At 47.4% G+C, this 19,829-nt stretch overlaps 5 protein-coding genes and 3 long non-coding RNA genes across 16 annotated transcripts; 5 read left to right on the top strand and 3 right to left on the bottom strand.

Moving 5' to 3' along the window:
- The first annotated feature begins 124 nt into the window (after positions 1–124).
- On the top strand, positions 125–1,693 carry LOC136196005 (uncharacterized). Its single transcript, XR_010672051.1, has 4 exons — positions 125–298; positions 350–435; positions 1,121–1,186; positions 1,240–1,693. It is a non-coding gene; the product is annotated as an uncharacterized lncRNA (long non-coding RNA).
- Positions 1,637–2,571, bottom strand: LOC136196004 (uncharacterized). 2 transcript variants are annotated; one of them, XR_010672049.1, is made up of 4 exons: positions 2,502–2,571; positions 2,401–2,454; positions 2,211–2,337; positions 1,637–1,991 (listed from the first exon to the last, which is right to left on the bottom strand). It is a non-coding gene; the product is annotated as an uncharacterized lncRNA (long non-coding RNA). The 2 variants fall into 2 exon arrangements; XR_010672050.1 differs by having other exon boundaries at positions 2,226–2,337.
- Positions 2,572–2,969: 398 nt separating this feature from the next.
- LOC136195991 (uncharacterized) lies at positions 2,970–6,686 on the top strand. Its single transcript, XM_065985487.1, has one exon. The coding sequence runs from the start codon at positions 3,626–3,628 to the stop codon at positions 6,515–6,517; it is 2,892 nt and encodes a 963-aa protein (XP_065841559.1). The 5' UTR covers positions 2,970–3,625; the 3' UTR covers positions 6,518–6,686.
- A 2,478-nt stretch (positions 6,687–9,164) lies between these two features.
- On the top strand, positions 9,165–13,478 carry LOC136195818 (sialic acid synthase-like). 7 transcript variants are annotated; one of them, XM_065985286.1, is made up of 7 exons: positions 9,165–9,251; positions 9,714–9,771; positions 10,290–11,728; positions 11,791–11,917; positions 11,974–12,104; positions 12,796–13,062; positions 13,146–13,478. In XM_065985286.1, the coding sequence occupies exons 3-7, from the start codon at positions 11,381–11,383 to the stop codon at positions 13,332–13,334; spliced, it is 1,062 nt and encodes a 353-aa protein (XP_065841358.1). In that variant the 5' UTR covers positions 9,165–9,251; positions 9,714–9,771; positions 10,290–11,380; the 3' UTR covers positions 13,335–13,478. The 7 variants fall into 7 exon arrangements, with proteins under 7 accessions (XP_065841358.1, XP_065841360.1, XP_065841359.1 ...); XM_065985287.1 differs by lacking the exon at positions 9,165–9,251 and having other exon boundaries at positions 9,500–10,227; positions 10,290–10,381; positions 10,436–11,728; XM_065985285.1 differs by lacking the exon at positions 9,165–9,251 and having other exon boundaries at positions 9,500–10,671; positions 10,790–11,728.
- LOC136195819 (N-acylneuraminate cytidylyltransferase-like) lies at positions 9,975–10,920 on the bottom strand. The gene is made up of 2 exons (XM_065985289.1): positions 10,717–10,920; positions 9,975–10,646 (listed from the first exon to the last, which is right to left on the bottom strand). The coding sequence occupies exons 1-2, from the start codon at positions 10,868–10,870 to the stop codon at positions 10,057–10,059; spliced, it is 744 nt and encodes a 247-aa protein (XP_065841361.1). The 5' UTR covers positions 10,871–10,920; the 3' UTR covers positions 9,975–10,056.
- LOC136195820 (uncharacterized) lies at positions 11,919–15,675 on the bottom strand. 2 transcript variants are annotated; one of them, XR_010671965.1, is made up of 3 exons: positions 14,795–15,675; positions 14,634–14,744; positions 11,919–14,581 (listed from the first exon to the last, which is right to left on the bottom strand). It is a non-coding gene; the product is annotated as an uncharacterized lncRNA (long non-coding RNA). The 2 variants fall into 2 exon arrangements; XR_010671966.1 differs by having other exon boundaries at positions 14,634–14,725.
- Positions 15,676–16,105: 430 nt separating this feature from the next.
- On the top strand, positions 16,106–18,806 carry LOC136196289 (uncharacterized). The gene is made up of 2 exons (XM_065985813.1): positions 16,106–16,236; positions 16,310–18,806. The coding sequence occupies exons 1-2, from the start codon at positions 16,106–16,108 to the stop codon at positions 18,798–18,800; spliced, it is 2,622 nt and encodes an 873-aa protein (XP_065841885.1). The 3' UTR covers positions 18,801–18,806.
- LOC136196374 (uncharacterized) lies at positions 18,806–19,793 on the top strand. Its single transcript, XM_065985912.1, has one exon. The coding sequence runs from the start codon at positions 18,808–18,810 to the stop codon at positions 19,687–19,689; it is 882 nt and encodes a 293-aa protein (XP_065841984.1). The 5' UTR covers positions 18,806–18,807; the 3' UTR covers positions 19,690–19,793.
- The last annotated feature ends 36 nt before the right edge of the window (positions 19,794–19,829 follow it).

The following is a 19,829-nucleotide window of genomic DNA, read 5'->3' as shown; positions in this document are numbered from 1 at the left end:
TTTGTCCAGAAGGGACTCTCGTCTCGTGCCTGTGCGTGTATGTGTTCAATTTTTCTTGTCTTTCGCTCTTTTGGAAAGAATCTCGAGCAGGTTATCCGGGACGCCGATTTCCCGTATACGTCTTTTCATCTTCGTCGCGTATCCGCTCGTAGCAAAGCCATCATGCGCGATACGTTCTTTAGTTCCTATCTGAAGGTCCTCTGAGACCCGTCTTCGAAGTCCTGACGAGTTTTCGACAAGAAGAACAGCTCGAATCGTCGTATCCGTCGATCAATGAACGAATCGAAAGCCTCACACGGTACGAATCGCTCTTACGACGATAACTTCGATGTTTATGAATAATCTGTAGGCGAGCGATGCCTCGCGAATGGCGAAAAGTTACTTTCCGTCGCGTCGACGAAGTTCCAAGCCAGGGAACTATCAAAATCGTTTCAGGTAAGGAGGAAGGGGTAGTTATTTTTTCGCAGGCTAGTAGTATTAGACTAAGTTTTCGAGGATTCTTAAAAGGGGCGTGGTTAGTCCTAATTTGTAACGGAAGTGGGGTCATTTTGGCCAAAATTTGACGCGAACCGAGCGTTTGATCTCGTAGAGTTGTCAAACTCACAAAATACAACAGATTTAGCGTGTTTATTCGAGAATCGGTGAGGTCAGGTTTTTTAGCATCCCTGAACTATATAGCACACGGTTTTTGGCCCAAAACCTCATGTCCCAGTATTCCGATTTTTTTACGTAAAACGATAGACCTCTGGTACCTATTTGACTCCACGGTCTCAAATTCGCCAACCGCGCCGAATATTTTTTATTTCAAAAGGGCGTGGCTAATTAACGTGTACCGGAAGTGGGCTTTTATAGTGTGAAATTTAACCCGTACGAAATGTTCGACCGTGCGTGGTTGTTGTACTAATAAAGTAGAGTTGATCTAGTGCTTTTCGTTGGAAATCCGCGAGGTCAAGTTTTTTAGCATCTGTGAACTATAGCACATGGTTTTGGTCTCTTTGGGTCATCTCTTTGATTTCCGATATTTCTCTATGAAACAGTGGGTATCAGCTGCCTGTTTGACCTCGCGGTTCCATATTGACCTCACGCCTCAAATTTCACCTCAAATCGGCATTTTTTGTAGATGATAATATCACTGCGTGGATCAAGTCCTTCCTCCTCCTCCGCAGTCTTCCCTCATCCATTCAAGGTTAGTAACACGTGTATATTTATTAGGATTCAATTGTCTAATTCTTTTTTCAGTTCAGTTCTCTCCTCTCTCCCACTCATCGATCAATCCGACGATGTTTCGATGCAGAAAGAAGATGACGTAGACGAAGCCATCACCCTGGGGACTTGGGTGAAAGTCTCCCTCCTTGTGGGCTGGAGGTTAATCAGCTCCTCCCTCCCTGGCAGCCGGAGGCTAATCAGCTGTCCCCCTGGGGACTTGGGATAAAGTCTCGCTTCTTGAGGGCTGGAGGATAATCCGCTCTTCCCTGGGGACTTGGGTTATAGTCTCCCTCCTTGGAGGCTGGAGGTCAATGTGCCTTTCCCCTGTGGACTTGGGTTAAAGTCCACTGTGGGGACTGCAGTCTCAGTCTCTCACTCGGGCGGCGGCGCAGGGACAACGACGAGAGGAGGAGAAAGGAGAGAAGAGAGGGAACGTTTTTGAATTTTATTTTGTATATACGGGATATTTTTTAATAAAAATTTCAGCATGCCACCTCCTATATTATCGCGACAGATACGTACGCGCGGACATGCAAAGTCGACTGCGCGCTTTAGCTTAGGGACTTCCGCGCTGAAGGCTTGCGTCATCCACGCGCGCGCTTCAAGTCCCTTAGCTAAAGTGTGTGCTGCCTTCGTCTCCATAACCTGGAGATCGAAAGCTCCCTAAAACTATCGATAATATTTCATTCACTAGAAATCTCATGCACAACAAAAACAGCGCAACGGCGTTCTTTTCTTCATCTTCTCTTCTTCATTGCTGTCATTTTCTTCAAATCACCAAGAAACTAAAAATATGAATCCGTTCAGATAAATTACATCGCGATTGACTTTGACATTCTACATGTAGCCCCCATGCTCAGAGATCACTCGGTCGGAAATACTACAGAGAGCCGCTCCCAAACGCGAGAATTGGGTTGGAAGAGGCAAGGGACCCCGCCTCCGAGCGCTAACACACCTAGGACCCCGATAAGAGACCCCACACATGACAAGTCAGGAAAACGTACTTTAGTGACAGTTACCATGTTAAGTGATCCTTCAGACGGTTCCAAAGCGATCCGGCTGTTTTTTCGTCTTGCGAATTCTTCAAACATGGCGACCATGCTCGCCACGCGGTCATCCCTAAGGTCATTCCTAAGAAAAACGACTGAGACGACGTGGATAAGAAGTGCTCGTACGACGTGTAAAGGTTCTTACGTCGAATGAATGAGAGAATCGGCTCGAGGACCCATCGAGGGGAGCCCCATCGCCCTGAGAAGACAATCGGATGCCAATCGATTCAAACAAAACGTTTATACCGGTTAGACTGAAGGAAATCGGCAGGAACTTGCTCTGCAACGCTCGATTGCTTCGACAAATGACGCGATATAATCCGGGATTGCTGAAGACGCATTATGAACTCTGCCACGTGCTGGTCATTAATCCTATTGATTCCGATTGATTCGCCATTCCTTCATCATTCTTCGCGGAACGATGACTACAATAATGGGGTCTTTGATCTGCAGTAAAAAAACAAGATTTGTGTAGATGTACTGTGAGGTGACCCTTAAGTTTGATGGAGGCGCGGCTCTGGCTTAGCAGAGAAACGCCCTAGAAAATACTACGTTCAAAAACTATTTCAACAGCCTTTCCAACTGCTAATTATCCTGCAACAACCGCACTAGTTTACATAAAACGAGGTACGACACAAAAAAGTTTCAAACAGTGAGTTTCGGAAAGGAGGCGTCTTACCTCCAGTTGCGCGCATGCCACAATGCACTCATCTGTTCCTCCGTTTGTGCTCTGCCTTCTGGCAATATTTGGCGCTAAAGAAATCGGCGGACAAACTCCTAACGACGATCGGCAGACAATTTTCAGCGAAAATTCGCAGTGGAGCCCAAACTGGCCGCGAACGAGAGTAGTTTACGAAACGGGTCAAAGCGTATTGGGATTTCCTCGTCGCACGACAACTTATCGTCGAAACCCGACGTCATCACAAGCGAAAACACGCATTCTGTTCGTCGACTTTGACGGCTATACGTGGATTTACTCGCCCAAAACCGCTTCGTGGACGAGACTTTCAAGAGAAGATGGACACATTGATTCGATAAGGCATTTTAGTCAATTGCTAGCCAATTCCATAACGACACTTTGCGGTACTCGAGTTATTGCGTTTGCAGGGGCTCGCGGCGAATACGGGCTCGGGGAAGCGTCAAACGAAACGTGGCTGTTCAACGGTGCCAGCGAGAAGTGGACTGCTCTGAAATTTACGACCGCAGTTCCTACGGCTCGCTTTGGCCACGAAGCGTTCTCGCACTACCGAGCCGAAAGCACGTGCCAGTGCAAAGAATCTGTAATCGTATTCGGCGGGAACGACGTCAACAATGAGATTGTACGCGATTTCTGGGAGCTTCAATGCGTCGATGATAGAAACGAGACGAACATGAAATATCGTTGGGTTCAATTTACAACGAATCTGGGACCACTGAACGAGCACAAACTGAATCGTCTGAATCCGTTCTCAGTAAACAATACAGTCATTTATTGGCTGATCGATGGAAATCAAAGTGCATGGACTTTCGACGTGAAAACGGAGCGCTGGTCTTCAGCACCGATTAGTATTGTTTGCCATGACAACCATGAAACGATTGTAATGCTAGGAAGTAGAATAGTTGCCGGCAAAATTTCTGTCAAAAATGCCGAAACGATGGGAAGAGTATACACGAGACAACATAAACTTTTCATTTTTCTAGTAAACGCCACATTGATGGGAGTTTACGATGTGGAGAATAACCGAATTCAGTACGTTAAAGTCAAAATTTATGATATGGTGCAAACATTTGCTTTTGGAAAAATTATGATATTGGAAAATAAAGTGCTCTTTTTGTCGTATCAGACGGAAACTAACCACGGGATAACACTATGGGAACTGGAGATAAATCACCTGCTTAAAGCATTAGGATCAAATTGCTCACTTTCAACACTGGAATTTAAAAAAATTGCTTTAGCTGACAGGTATCCTCAACTGCAGTGGGACGCCAAAATGATCAGCATTACAGACACCGTTTGGTATCTGATGCAGGAGAGTCAACAAAAGGTGGAAATGTGGCGATTGGAACTCGATTCTCTTACGTGGACATTGTACGATACCGATCAGATGCCAGGAATAAATCCGGGACTGATTAAAACGCCCAAAACATGCAACGTCACTCTAGCGCTCGGTGAAGTATCGGTAACATTAACAAAATGTAATATCGGAGAACGATTCGAGGCCGCCTATTCAGCAACGCAAAACAAGAACGTGGCCTTCTTCGGAAGTCGTCTCGGATTTAATGCAAACGGCAAAGACAATCTTTGGATATACACGGTGAAATTAAGACAATGGTCTAAGATTGAATCAGATGAAGCTCAACCAAAGAAATTGACTTCATATGCGACAATGACCTCGATGGCCAATGGATCGCTGCTTCTTCTGGGTGGCATCGATAACCAAACAAGTTCGCTGTGGATGATAACAATCGACATGCACCTCACGAAAGCGAAGTGGGGAAAGCTTTGTTGTAATGGACACGAGCAGATGGAGCAGCAGCCTACTAATCAACTACAGCAATGGTCAAGCGCAATTTGGAACAATACCTTGTACGTCTACTTCGGCATCAGTAGCCATTCGAACCGATCTTACGAAGGCATGCGTATAAATGACACTATAAATTGGTTTCTTGCCCGTTATGGACCTTCGTGTGACTGGAATATGCATTATACTAAACTTGGCACTGGCGATTTAACGTGGCGTACAGCCACACTGCCGCCAAGACAATACTGTAGCCAAAGGCAATCCAATCAGGCAGACGGCCGTTTTGTCTTTACACAAGACGAATCCTACTTTTACGTAGCTGATCTAAGCGAAAAGAAATGGATCACCACATCGACAAAGTTACACGCATTTTCACATAAATATCTGATACTGGGAAGCCGAAGTACAATGTATATCATCAGAACAATATTTGATAAGGATCCTCCCGCTTGGATAAGAATCGTCGGCATAGAGAGCCTCAAGTTAACGCAGTGCAAGCCGGGAACGTACAGTCCTAACTACAGTCTCTATCCGTGCCGCCCATGCCCAAGGGGACAATACAGCGATAGATACGGAGCGGCGAATTGTACGAAATGTCCGAGCGGTTTCGTAACGAAGGCAACGGAGTCAACGTCTATAACGAACTGCACCTGTGCGCCCAATACGTGCATTCACGGAACATGCATCATTCAAACCGGCTATGCAACCGTCTGCATTTGCAACGCCGGATTTACCGGAAAAGCGTGCGAAACGCCGACCATGTATCTCATTGGTATTGGAATTGCTGTCGGAATTCTACTCATTGGCGCGTTTTATTATTGTGTTAAGCGTGTGAGAAAACATCAAAAAGTGGCCGAGTACACGAAAGTCGAACTGGAGATGGCTGAGGAAACGGTGGCCCAGTTGTCTAACATTTGGTCAGTCGATGATAACGAAGTCGATTTGAAGCGCATGATCGGACAAGGCTCGTTTGGCGACGTGTGGACAGCTCAATACCGTGACCAAATTGTAGCAGTCAAAATTCTAAAAATAAAAGCGGACGATTGCACTGACCAACAACTACAAGAATACAAAGACGAAAGCGATTTGCTCAGATCAATTTTTCACGCGAACATAGTTCGCTTCATTGGCACCGGAAAGACCGTTGACAACAAACCGTTCATCGTTTTGGAGTACATGGAACGAGGATCCGTGCGAAACGAGTTAGACAGCAATTACTCGAATAAGCCAATGGAATACGAGCTCCAAGTCAAATACGCTCTGGATGCAGCTAAAGGAATGCGTCATCTTCATCGCATCAATCGCATGCATCGCGATCTCAAGTGCGATAATCTTCTCATCAACGAGAAAGGAATCGTCAAAGTTGCCGATATGGGTTGCACGAAAATGGCACCGAAGATTACTAGTAGTGATGAGGGTGGTGCAGGCGTTCGAGGATCGCGTGCCGTTGGTACATCGCTATTCAGAGCTCCTGAGATGCTTCGCGGTGAAAAGTACAGCGTCTCTGTAGACGTTTACAGCTACGGAATTGCATTGTGGGAAATTATGACCGCGAAGTATCCGTATTTTGAAAAATTTGCGCAAGGACTGATGATGGCCGATATTGTGGATCAAATAGCTCGAAGTGATGCACGACCAGAATTTTCCGCTGTATGCATGGAGGAATTGAAACAAATGGCCAAATCATGCTGGAATGGGAATCCGGATCAGCGACCAACTTTTGAAGAGATCGTTCCAAAGCTTGAACGAATCAAAGTATAGAAGCTGTCTTTTTAAACATTCTGCAGCTGAGACTTGATGGGTTGAGAGTTAGGGAATAAACGCGCATGTAGCAATTTCGTCTTTTGTTCTATGTGTGGCATTAGATGCTTAGACTGACTGAGTGTTTTGCTGTTCCTATACTATATTGATCGAAAATAAAAAAACATCGAGAGAGTCGTTGCATCGCAAGAAGCATAAAACGACTAAGCAGCACGCATATATCACTTCAGATAAGACTGAGGAAGCAATGAAACAAAATCATTTGATGATGCATTCGTGATTGATTTGAGAGAAAATGTAGACCCTAATTAGGTTTGACAATAATTAATAAATTGTACTATTTGCGTCGATTTTCTTCCAAGACCATCCGCTTGATTTCAACCACAGACTGTGTCAATTAGAGAAAAGAGGACGCGAAAGAAAGCATTGATTTCTAATGTTGGAGGAAAGAACTTTCAGATAGCGGATACATAATCGACTTTGATGAACACAAGTCACATAAGGTAGTCACATAAGGAAGATGATATATTTCATTCCAATAGATAAAGATATGAATTTCAGATTGATTTGACAGTGGATGCGGCACCTGTTCGGTTCCACACCCTTCACTCTGTAGCCAATCAAGACGGCTCAACTAATAACATTCTCTCTGGCGGACTTTCCAATGAAGAAGAATGGGAAAAAAAAGATGAAACCTTTACTCTTGCTAGCTAGGGATAATTTCTGAAGAGCTTCACATGGAAAACGCACGATTTGGGAGAAATAAAGCAGAGAAGGGAGAGAGGCGCAAAACAGCTAGAGTACCTGTCCATCCATTGATAAATGATCTAAAGCACGTGGCGGCTGCTAGCTAACGCTCGAAAAGGAGCTATAAGCCTACTAATCTCTACATCGCCCTACCCTACTAGCAGCCGCCGACTAAACCCTAATGCATGGCGCAGGGACCCGTGCACACTGTCGTAGTCATGCAGACACGTTCACAACTACCTGCTCTAAAACCAGATGCTGTCCCGTCTACATTCTCTGCTTCGTACATAACGTGGGAGTTTCATGCGTGCTATGCCACTAAGCCTTCGCATGAGCCCCAACCCGCCCTCGATTAGACTGTTAGAAATCGAACCCTAGTGTTTAGATTCAGTCGGAAATCGATCTATGCCCAAAACGTGGCTAGTGGTACAGCATGCAATCCATCTCTATGTACGATGGAGAGAGGCCCCCGACACCCCTAAGTGCATGCCTACACCACTGGGGACCCCCAAAGGAACGAGACAAACCTTGTCAAGTCGCACGGGATCGAGCCGGTTCCCATATGGGGCTCCCTTACCGAAACGTCGTCCAGTCGCCGAGAGAAAATGTCTTTTTGAATGGTATGAGAGTAAGCGCGAAGGCGAGGAACGCGAGATTGCGTACAAGGGAGTGGATGCGCCGTCCAGTGTCCGTGTACGTGAGCTGTAGGAGTGGGCGGAACAGCTTCGAGATCGCGGTCGCTCGTTTCTGAGAGCTATAGAGGCATCCTTCGAATAAAAAACAGTAGAAACGCTTCGGATGCTTACTCGAAAGAGCCTAGCTGTACGAAGAAACTTCAAAGGAACGTCGACGCCAATTCGGGCCACGTTTCGTCTTTCGATGACGCTTGGCCGGCTTCTTAGCACGAGTTTGGCGGCGTAGCGGCACGCCGATTCGTAGAAGAAGGGGCAAAATTCGTCGTGACTGTCTTGTATAGCGCGCTAACGCCTCATTAGAATCTCTGACGACATCATATATTATTTCCTAAAAGAACTTGAGTCAACAGGATATCCATATATTGCTGTAAATACTCCTGACGTGCAGCAATTTTAGTTGTCTCTTCGCCACAAAGTGAGGTGACGTCATCTCCGAAGGTACTCACCGAATCGGTCACTGGAAAGTGATCGTTGACACAGAATTGAGGCAAACAAAATAAAAATGTACTTACAATCCCGTACGCCCCAGACCTGCCTCCTTCTACCCAGACAGTGCCATTTGCTTGTGAAACAAAGAGTGGTACACTGTACGTCTAAGGCGACGACCTTCTGACCTCCGGAACGCCGGAGCTATTTCCATGGATGAGAACGCGCAGCTACGGGTCTGTTTACTCTCTCGCTTTGTCACACAAAAGAGTTCTGATTCAACCGTCTAATAGCCCTCTTCCCCAGGCCCTTCACCAGCTAGCGCTCTCTGGCCTGAAGAGACGAAAATGTCACTTCTCCGACCACCTGTCAACGTCAAATTATCAGTCTTATGTGAGTGCAGCAGGCCCGTCCGGCTAGTCCGGTTTTGGCCGGTCTACATTTTGGCGAGAATGAAAATAATTTTTCGTGCTACATTTTTGGAAGTAAATCTGAGCCGTGTCTCTCCTAAAGTGTCCTGCGTAGTGCTGCAACGGCGGGTGACATAGCTAGTGCAGCTATGTCACTACGTGCAAATGCTTTAGAACTGACTTCTGTGTGGGCGTGGTCGGACCACTCTACAACTGTAAGAGAAGGGGATTGGAAACTCCCCCATCACGTGATCAATTACTTTTCTATCTATGCTTGAACATAGATAAGAAGGGATAGGAAACTCAGCGTCACGTGATCGATTCTGTTGAAGCAAGGGTCGTTACGGCTTACGGGAGGTTACCCGTATGCTTCTGCTTTTGTGGCGTTTTTTCTCTTCGCTACGTTCATTCTACCAATAGCCATCGAAGTGCTGAAGGTACGGCTAGGCTATCGAGGTGGGTAATTTGATTCGCCAAGCGTCTAATCGCTGAAACGCGTCGTCTTGTTTGTACCGTTTACTTTTTTTCGAGCCCTTTGACGCTTCAAAGCGAAAACCACACTTTATATATGCACTGACGCTCACCCGAATGCCAACGATGTCCCTGTAGAATGCTCCAGTCGTTCAAACCGGTTTTGAACGGTTGGAGCGACTGGAGCTTTGTGCGGGGATATCGTTGGTATTCGGGTGAGCGTCAGTGCATATATAAAGTGTGGTTTTCGCGTTGAAGCGTCAAGGGCTCGAAAGAAAAGTAAATGGTACATTACCACCCGTAACGACCCTTGCTACAACAGAATCGATCACGTGACCCCGAGTTTTGTTATCCCTTCTTATTTTATCTATGGCTTGAAAGCAAGGGTCGTTTACGGGCACGCCCTTTTGGGTCCAGTATACTTTCGCTTTCTTTCGCCGATTCCAGCGTCGTTTCGATTCGTTTGGGTGTTCACTGGGCGTAGATCAACGGCAGGGACGCATTGGTAAGCGTATTTGTTCCCGAAATGCTCAGGCTTAGTCGGTGAGCCGTACCTAATATGGGACTCTTCCCTTTTCTTTACCTCATTCTTCGGAAAATAGACATCCGCATTCCCATCTCGCGTTTCTTTTACTTTCGCTAGTGAGCGTAGCCCACCCGAACGTATGCGGTGCGGTCGTTCAGCGTTTATCTAGCCATAGACGTATACTACAACTGCTTGCTATCCCCTCTCCAGGGCCCCACCCCGTCCACGCATCTTAGCATAAAAGCGATTGTCATGCGCAAATGGTCACTCAGAGTTATGATTCGGCGTGTACCCGTACTGCTGAACTCGATTTTCAGCGAGAAACCAATCGCTTGGTTCGTCGATGTCGACAAAAAGATAGAGCGGCATTTCGTAGTATCCCACTCGTCCGGACTGACGATAACCGGACTTTTTTATCGCATCGACCCGACTCACGTAAACGGCACCATTCTCGTACAACTCTCCTCTCCAGTCCTGACGACGAGGTCGATGCTTAGGATCGAAATTGAGCGGAGCTGTAGAAGACGAACCACATCCGCGGTCATCGCCATCCACTTCTTCCCAACGGAACGTGTGCTGACGAGAAACGGTGAATAGACTATCGTAGCCGCCTCGAAAGAACTTGTCCATCATTTCGCGGTAGTGAGGCGGACTTATGCACGGCGATGTCGCCTGCGCGTGAATGATGACGTCGCATTGAGGATTTTCCGCGCGAATGAATTCTAATACCGTGTCGTCCGACGACGCCTCGTCGGTCGACACGGCAGCGCTTCGTCGATGAACGCGCGCTCCTCCTTCGCGAGCGATGCGAGCGATTTCGTCGTGGTCCGTGGACACCCAGATTTCGTCCGCAACTGCGCGTGCACGCGGAGTCGATCGGTGAGACAGATCGAGAAAGATTCGCGTTCCCCCGCGCGTGCTTACCTCCCGCATCTCTCATGGCGTGCATGGTCCAGTGCAAAAGAGGACGACCGCTCAACGACTTTATGTTCTTCAGAGGAATGCCCTTCGATCCGCCGCGTGCAAGAATCAAACCGTACACTCTCGGCTTTCCTTCGCGTCTCGCCGCATCGTCCATCGCCTTCACGAGCGAAGACAAAGCGGATCTAGCATTGGATTGGTAGGAATTTTGTCCTGAGACGGATCCAGAGGCAGACCCAGACGAAAGGTAATAATACAGTACAATGTTTAGGAGGCCTGGCCAAATTAGGTGTAAAACGGCGCCTTTAAGAGATTTGAGAGTTTAAAGACGTAGGGATAACGCGTAGAGATAACGCGTAGGGATAACGCGTCAGGACTCGAAATACCATGGAAGCACTAATATATAGTATAGGTATGCAATTTACAGGTATTTCGCTACTGGAAAACGCGAGTTTTGTGCCTATGCTCCTCTGGGAAGGGGAGGGGCACGTGTCCCACTGGATTCGAAACAGATGCTTCCAATCCGATTAGGTACCGTATGGATTCGAAACAGACGTTTCCAATCCGATTAGGTACCGCATGATTCGGTCACGGAGAAAATAAACTCTACGATATCCATCGTCTGCGTCCTTTCCCCCCCTTTGACTCCGTCGCGATTCCGACATATATGCCTCTCGAGTTCGAAATTGCGAAAGGCCGTCTTGTCGGCGGCGACCACCCGTGCTTCGTTATCGCCGAAATTGGCCAGAATCATCAGGGCGATATCGAAATTGCGAAGAAAATGATCCGAGCCGTGAAAGAGGCCGGTGCCGACTGCGCGAAGTTTCAGAAGAGCGAGCTGCACAAGAAGTTCAACAAAGCGGCCCTTCTTCGCCCGTATCTCACGCCCAATTCGTGGGGAAAAACGTACGGCGAGCACAAGCGCTATCTCGAGTTCAGCCACGAGCAGTATCACGAATTGAAAAAGTTCGCCGAAGAAGTGGGAATACTATTTACGGCCTCCGCGATGGATCAGGTAGGTTCGAATACGAACGATCATTATATAGTCATGATGTCTTACCTGTTGCATTTTCACAGGCTGCCGCTGACTTCCTTTTAGACGAACTCAACGTCCCGTTTTTGAAAGTGGCATCGTGCGATGCTAACAACATGCCGTACTTGTCGCACGTCGCCAAAAAGGGATGCCCGTTGGTCATTTCTACAGGTGAAATGTAGAACCGTCGTGCTTTTGTGTTTGAAGTTAGTACATGCATCTTCTAGGAATGCAAAGCATGGATACCATACGCCAGGTGTATAGCACGGTAAAGCCAATCAATCCCAACTTTACGCTTCTGCAGTGCACGAGCACGTATCCCCTGCCACCGGAGGATGTCCATTTGCGTGTGATATCGGTATGGCAAAGGACGACCGTTCGCTCGGGGTTCCCGAGCGAGAGCCTAGGGGAACGATTAGCAACGAGATTAATCGGTTGTACGAGCTCCCCCTGCATTAATTTGCGCATAGTGACGTAAAACGGGTAAAACGGATGTCAAGGGGCAAGTAGTACGTCGAAATGAAATCAATCCTAACCTCTTGTTATACCGTACAGTCCCCAATAAAAGCCGCGGCCCAAGTCAATAGTAGCCGCAGAAAAAGTGCGGTCTCTATTCGAGCGTGAGGGTTATATTTCTCGTAAAAACGTTCGCATGCAATGGTATCGGAGTGGCTTTGCCTTATGCAAAAAGCAGTGCAACACCTTTTTCAAGTTCGTGCGCGGCTTCTCCTTTACGATAGAAGGAAATTTTCTGCGGCTTCTAATGGAGGGCGGCTTTTATTGGAGACTTTACGGTAAGCCTAGGGGCAAATACTTATAAAGATATCTATCATAAAACGATAATAAGAGCCGGGGAAATGAATTCAGTTTAGGTTGTTAGCATAGCAATGGAAGGAATCGTTTGAAATGTACATGTTATTGATACTATAGTGTACCTTTGGTTGACTTGTCTTGTCTATGCTGTATCGTATCCTCACTACCTAAGGCCTAGCTCTACCGTCTGACATAAAGCTTTCACTGACAGACCAACTATTGCCTTTCCCCGCTAGACTTATCAAAAAGAATTCCCTGACGTCCCCATCGGCTATTCCGGTCACGAAAAAGGAATATCAATAAGCTTAGCCGCCGTAGCTCAAGGTGCTAAGGTGCTCGAACGCCACGTAACATTAGACAAAACGTGGAAGGGTAGCGATCACGCCGCCTCCCTTTCAATGGACGAACTACGAGAACTCATCACTCAGATTCGGATCCTCGAACAGGCTCTCGGAACCCCGCACAAGGCAATGAGGCCTAGCGAAATGGCTCTCCACAACAAGGTACATACACATACGCGGATAGGGAAAGGTCTTAATTAAATATGTTTAAATAAACTAGCACAATCTCATGAAATGTTTATCAGTTAGGAAAGAGCGTGGTGGCCGCGTGCGATATTCCATGCGGAACGACCCTGACTGCCGAAATGTTGGACGTCAAAGTATCTGAACCGAAGGGCTTTCCTCCGGAGCGAATCTACGAGCTAATCGGGAAGAAAACCAAAACGTCGATTGAAGATGACGACGCGTTGCTGGAGGACGCGATTCAATTTTAATTAATTGCTCTGCCACTTCCTAGAAACCAAGTTGATGTTTTCAGTTGTGCGTATGTTTCTTGACTTGTCTTTCTGCGTTTGTCTTTCTAAGTGTGAAAAGCGCAATTGATCCATCAATTGTGAGCCGAAAAAATAGTTTACTTGTACAGCGACACCGAAGCTTTAGTAGATTGCTAGTGTCATGGAGGGTCTTTTGTCCCACATGTAACACAAACTACTTCGAAACTAAAACCGCTAGCTGGCCGAGGTAGCGCAGAGAAAGTTTGAGAGAGCAAGGCAAGGAGCAAAGAGGCAAGGAATAAGAAGAACTACGTGTGGCGGCCCTAACTAGCTCTACGTAAAAACGTAGTCTTGGATCCGTAGTCTTCCCCTAGCAAGAGGAAACTGACATGAACGGCGTAGTAGGCCCGTTCTTTAGAGCAGGACTAGTTCAGGCGCCCGTGCTTCGCACGGGAAAAGCAGGTTTCACCTTCATTGCTAATGAAGGTTCAAATTAGGTTTAGGGTTAAATATATACTCAGGCGGCCTTCCTTCACCCGGAGTATACAAATATATGTTCAGTCGGCTCTTCTTCGCCTCGGAGTAGAGTTATGGCATTAATTCAATTGACTGACATCTAGAAACGTGCAGTAAACCTAGATTACCTGTCGATCCATTGATAAATGGTCTAAAGCACGTGGCGGCTGCTAGCTAACGCTTGAGGGGAAAGGAGCCATAAACCGACTAATCTCTACACCGCCCTACCCTACTAGCAGCTGCCGACTAAACCCTAATGCATTGCGCAGGGACCCGTGCACACTATCGTAGTCATGCAGACACGTTCACAACTACCTGCTCTAAAACCAGATGCAGTCCCGTCTACATTCTCTGCTTCGTACATAACGTGGGAGTTTCATGCGTGCTATGCCACTAAGCCTTCACATGAGCCCCAACCCGCCCTCGATTAGACTGTTAGAAATCGAACCCTGGTGTTTAGATTCAGTTGGAAACTGATCTATGCCCAAAACGTGGCCAGTGGCACAGAATGCAATCAATCTCTATGTGCGATGCAAGGAGACCCTCGACCGCTAAGTGCATGCCTATACCACTGGGGACCCCAAAGGAACGAGACAAACCTTGTGATCCATTGACTTTGTTTTAAGTAGAGGTACTTTTCATAGGTTGAGCTGAGACTTCGAAGTATCAAGAAGGATCCCATATGGGGTCCCCCGATCGAAACGTCGTCCAATAGCCGAGAGAAAATGTCTCTTTGAATAGTATGAGAGTAAGCGCGAAGGCGAGGGACGCGAAATTGCTTACAAGGGAGTGGATGCGCCGTCCAGTGTCCGTGAGCTTAGAGTGGGCGGAACAGCTTCGACGTCGAACAGATCGCGGTCGCTTGTTTCTGGGAGCTATAGAGGAGTAGAAGCGCTTCGAATGGTTACTCGAAAGAGCCCAGACCCTTCTAGTTGTTCGAGTACCGTATAAAAAACTTCAAAGGAACGTCGACCTCAATTTGGGCCACTTTTCGTCCTTCGATGAGGCTCGGCCGGCTTCTTAGCACGAGTTTGGCGGTGTAGCGGCACGTCGACTCGTAGAAGAACGGACAAAATTCGTCATGACTGTCGTGTATAGCGCGCTAACGCCTCATTCTGATGACATCATGTTATGACGAAGGGAACGAGTTTTAGTTTGGGCCTGGTTATATTTTATTTTGTTGACGGCTCAGTTGAAACAGAATTATCCTAAAAGAACTTGGAGTCAACAGGATATCCATTTATCGCTGTATACAGTAGAGTAGTCAGGCAGTCGCGTACTACGTGAATTCACACTCCAGTTTCTACTTTTCTCTTCACCACAAAGTGTTGTGACGTCATTTCCGATGGTACTCGCCGAATCGGTAAATGGAAAGTGATCGTTGACACAAGCGACGTGAGCTGTATGCCCAGACGTACTTTCGTAACGTCTTAATTAATTTAGTTTGGGTACGCGGTTCAGGAGGCGATCAAGGAGCTGCGATTTTATTGACATCAAAAGTTATTTTCCTTTTATGTTTGCAAATTTACTCGTGTAACAAAGGTAGAACATGGTTCCCTAACGAGGGGCCCCTCCCCTCGCAAAGGTCACAAGACAAAGGCTGAAAGAGGCTCGCGTGCATGACGTGGTCGCGCAAACAACCTCCGCATCGCCAAATGGCGTCTTCGTAGCGAAAGAATCAACAAAAACGGAGGAACTAATTTGGAGGAGCGTGGTTCGCGTCTAGCGCTTAGTGTAAGGTCCGACGAAGCACTACATCTGCTCTACCTTTTACCGGCATTTCGCATCGAAGACTTCGGGAACGCCAAACCCTAAAGGAGAAAACGTTCCGAATCCGGGATATATCACGTGCCTCATACGGAAGTATCGTCTAAAAAAATGTTGTTTCTATATGTCGATGAGCAACAAGAGGGCAAATGCTGCCAAGAGTCTAGGTTCACCAAATTTTGGTAGTACTGTATGCATGGTATTTCGTTAGAAAAGATTCACTAGATCCTTGTCGTTGGATTCGTAACATATATGCAACGACTATATAGTGAAAGAATCAATCGATCCTCGCGGCTGCCGCGCGCCGCCGGAGTTCCGGCACAGTGGTGATAAGAGAGAGCGTTACCGTGCCCATGCTACCGTTGTACACGATTCGTTGAAGAGATCCTCCTTATTTCATTTGATCTATCAATGACGCACTGCAGACGCAGGTAGAGGGCAACCACACAATGAATAAAATATAGTCCGTAAGGAAGCTAGGGGCGGGTATGTGGCTGCAACACTTGTATCAACAGGTTAATATAAAGCTTTTCCTTCTTTTGTCGGTGGAGCCAAATGAAGACTCCAGCTTTTCTGCTTCTTCTCTGGGTCACCACGTTCTGCTACTTGATCGTCAAAGGTAGTAGCAGTAGTCACGCAATTGGTAAATGGAAAGAGATCGCCAATCTAAGCGAAGATAACGGCTGGTATAGAAATTGGCCCGTGTGGGCGCCATCCCGTTTACACAAGCAGAACTTTCGTAGCGTCGTAAACATCGCTCTATATCGTCGAAATGCAACGTCGCCAGAGACGGCAAAATCCCGCCTGCTTTTCATCGACTTGGGTGGCTTCACGTGGACTTACTCGCCAAGGACGCGGACGTGGACAAAGCTCCTGACGTCAACTGGGAACGAACGATCGGCCGCCGAGGCGAGTTTCGCTTTCCTTTTCCGAAACACGATCACGACCCTTTGCGAATGTCGAATCGTCGTCGTCGGCGGAAGTCGCCTTGCGCTCGACGGAACTCTAACTTCGACTAACGAATCGTGGCTGTTCGACGGCGAGAGCGAAACGTGGAGCCATTTGCCGACGGCGACCCAATTTTTTTTGGGTGACGAAGAACGACACGCGACGTTCGTCTACCGACAGGAAGAGAGCACGTGCCATTGCAAGGATTCGCTGTTTGTATATGCGGCGAAAGACGACGGCGTTGATTTGATTTCCGAACGGGTGCTCTGGGAGCTTCGGTGCATTGACGACAGGGACGCGAAGAACATTAAGTACGAATGGATCGAAAGCGTTTTCGACACGACACTGTGGCCAGTGGCGCATGCGCCTCTCGCCTCGCTGAGCGCTTTTGCCGCGAACTCGACACGCGTATATTGGCTTTCTTCGCAGACACCTGATACCATTAATGTCTCGAACACGGTAACGGGAAATTGGTCAGCCAAAAAAGTTGTCAATTCATGCCCGTACGAAAATTATATTCTCTACTCTAATAATAGCATCAGAGACGCACTCTTCTTCAAGAGGAAATTACTCATTAGCGTCGTATCCTATCCTGGCAGGTTCCTCGGAGTCTACGATTTGGAAGCGAGCTCATTCAAATGCATATTCCTTGCCGTTGCGGATGTTTCCAGGACGTTCGGAAACACGCGCAATCTGCTTTTCGTCGACGAAACATTCTTTCACGTGATCATAGATAATTTCGACCAAGCGATCGCCTTCGAAACATTTCCGGAGACAGAGTTATTTGGATCTTTGCACGAAAATAATGGAACAAGAGCTAGCGCGAGATCCTCTCTCTCTCTCCCGCACGATGCGACAAATCCCTTACTAATGGAAAGTCCCTTACTAGTGGGGGACTACAGACTTGTCGGCGTGAGCGACTCTATAGGATACCTAATGATAAGTGGCTACTATTTGCAAATGTGGCAAATTGATCTAGATCTGCGTCGGTTGACGCTATACGACCCAGAGCAGATTCCGGAGGCGAAGACAAACTCTTTAGAAGTAGCAGCATCGGGCGCCAAGAAAAGCTTCGTTGCATATTTTGGCGGTGAAAACGGCTTCAGCGTCTCTGGTCAAGACAAGCTGTGGATCTACTCAACGAGAATGCGAACGTGGACGAGAGTTGCGTCGCACGGATACGTGCCGAGAAAGATGACGTCGTACGCTACGATGAATTCGCTGAGCAACGGATCGCTAATTCTTTTCGGCGGCATAGACAACGAAACGAATTCTCTATTGATGGCAGTAGTCGACTACGAACGAATGACGGCATCGTGGGAAACACTTTTCAGTGACGTCAGCCAACAGCAACCGAACGAACTACGGAGTTGGACAAGCGCAATTTGGAGCAATCGATTTTACGTTTTCTTTGGACAAAGAGCGATTCCCAATTGCGAAGCGTTCATGTTCTACGAGCTGGAAATCTACATGGAAATCAGACGCGACTATATTTGTCATTGTGACATGTCTATCTACTACATTGACTTCGAAGAAAACGGCGCGTTAGAGTGGAAAACGAAAAGGCAGAACATCTCAACTTTCACTTTCTGCAAGGTTCAACAAGCCGCTTATGGCCGCTTTGCCTACACGCGAAACGAGAGAAACAATTTCCTATTGGCCGACTTGGATCAAATGGAGTACAGAATAGAAAATGAAAACAAATTGCGTAAGGGTTGGGAGGAAATATTATTTGCGCGAAACAACGAAGTGCTTTCAATCTCGCCGAGTCTTTCCGTATTGCCTTTCGAAAATGTATACAGGAACGACTATTTGATTCGATTCGCTCGGCTAAGGCGTTTAAAACTCACAGGATGCGAACCGGGATCGTTCAGCCCCGAGTACAGCATCACTCCGTGTCAACTGTGTCCAAAGGGAGAGTACAGCGATCAATACGGCGCAACCAACTGCTCTAGTTGCCCGCCCAACTTGGTCACTAGCGCAATGGGGTCGAACTCGATAGACAATTGCACGTGCGCATCGACGACGTGCGTCAACGGCAACTGCATCGTTCAAAGCGATCACACAACGTTGTGCATTTGCAACGGCGGATTCACGGGGAAACGATGCGAAACGCCGACGATGTACCTTGTGGGCATAGGAATCACCGTTGGAATACTACTCGCAATCGCATTCTACTACTGTATCAAACGAGTCAAAAAAACACAGAACGGTGGCCAAGTACACGAGAGTTGAACTGGAGATGGCCGAACAAATGGCCGAAGAACTGGCCAACATATGGTCGGTTAAAACGGACGAAATCAAATTAGGAAGAAAGATCGGAGAGGGATCTTTTGGCGACGTCTGGACGGCCGAGTATCGCGACCAAACCGTCGCCGTAAAAGTGCTCAAGATCAAAGCCGACGATTGCACAAACGAGCAACTGCAGGAATTCACGGACGAAAGCCAATTGCTTCGATCGATTTTTCACGCCAACATCGTACGTTTTATTGGTACGGGAAAGACGACCGAAAGCAAACCGTTTATCGTACTGGAGTACATGGAACGAGGCTCGGTGCGAAATGCTTTGGACAACGACTACGCCGATCGACCGATGGAAAGACATCTTCAAGTGAAATACGCGCTAGACGCCGCCAGGGGAATGCGTCATCTGCACCGCATTCGTCGAATGCATCGCGATCTCAAGTGCGACAATCTTCTCATCAGCGGCAGAGGAATCGTCAAAGTTGCCGACTTGGGCTGCACAAAAATCGCTCCCAAGATTGCCGTTGACGACGAGAGTGGGGATGCAACGATCAGGGGATCGCGCGCCGTGGGCACGGTGCTATTCCGAGCACCAGAAATATTTCGCGGCGAGGCGTACAGCACGGCGGTCGATGTGTACAGCTACGGAATAACGTTGTGGGAAATTCAGACAGCAAAGAATCCATATTTCGAAAAATTCGACAAAGGACTGACGGCAAACCAAATTCTAGAGCGCGTCATCGACGAAGACGCGAGGCCCGAATTTCCCTCTCACTGCGACAACGTAAAATTGAAAAAATTGACGATGTCGTGTTGGAGCGCGATTCCGCACGAGCGGCCTACATTTGAAGACATCGTTCAAACGTTGGAAGAAATATGAATATGATAGAAAAGTTAGGACTTGAGCGCTAGGTATTCTATAGTTGTCGCCTTTGCCTTGATTGCCTCCGAACAGGACTCTCGCCGGAAGGAAGGAAGGAATCTACGTACGTGGCGTACTTCTAGGAGCTCATTACTCTA

This window comes from Oscarella lobularis, chromosome 15 (assembly GCF_947507565.1).
Source record: "Oscarella lobularis chromosome 15, ooOscLobu1.1, whole genome shotgun sequence".
NCBI lineage: Eukaryota > Metazoa > Porifera > Homoscleromorpha > Homosclerophorida > Oscarellidae > Oscarella > Oscarella lobularis.
Note: the sequence above shows the minus strand (reverse complement) of the source record. Positions and strands in the feature narration are given on the sequence as shown.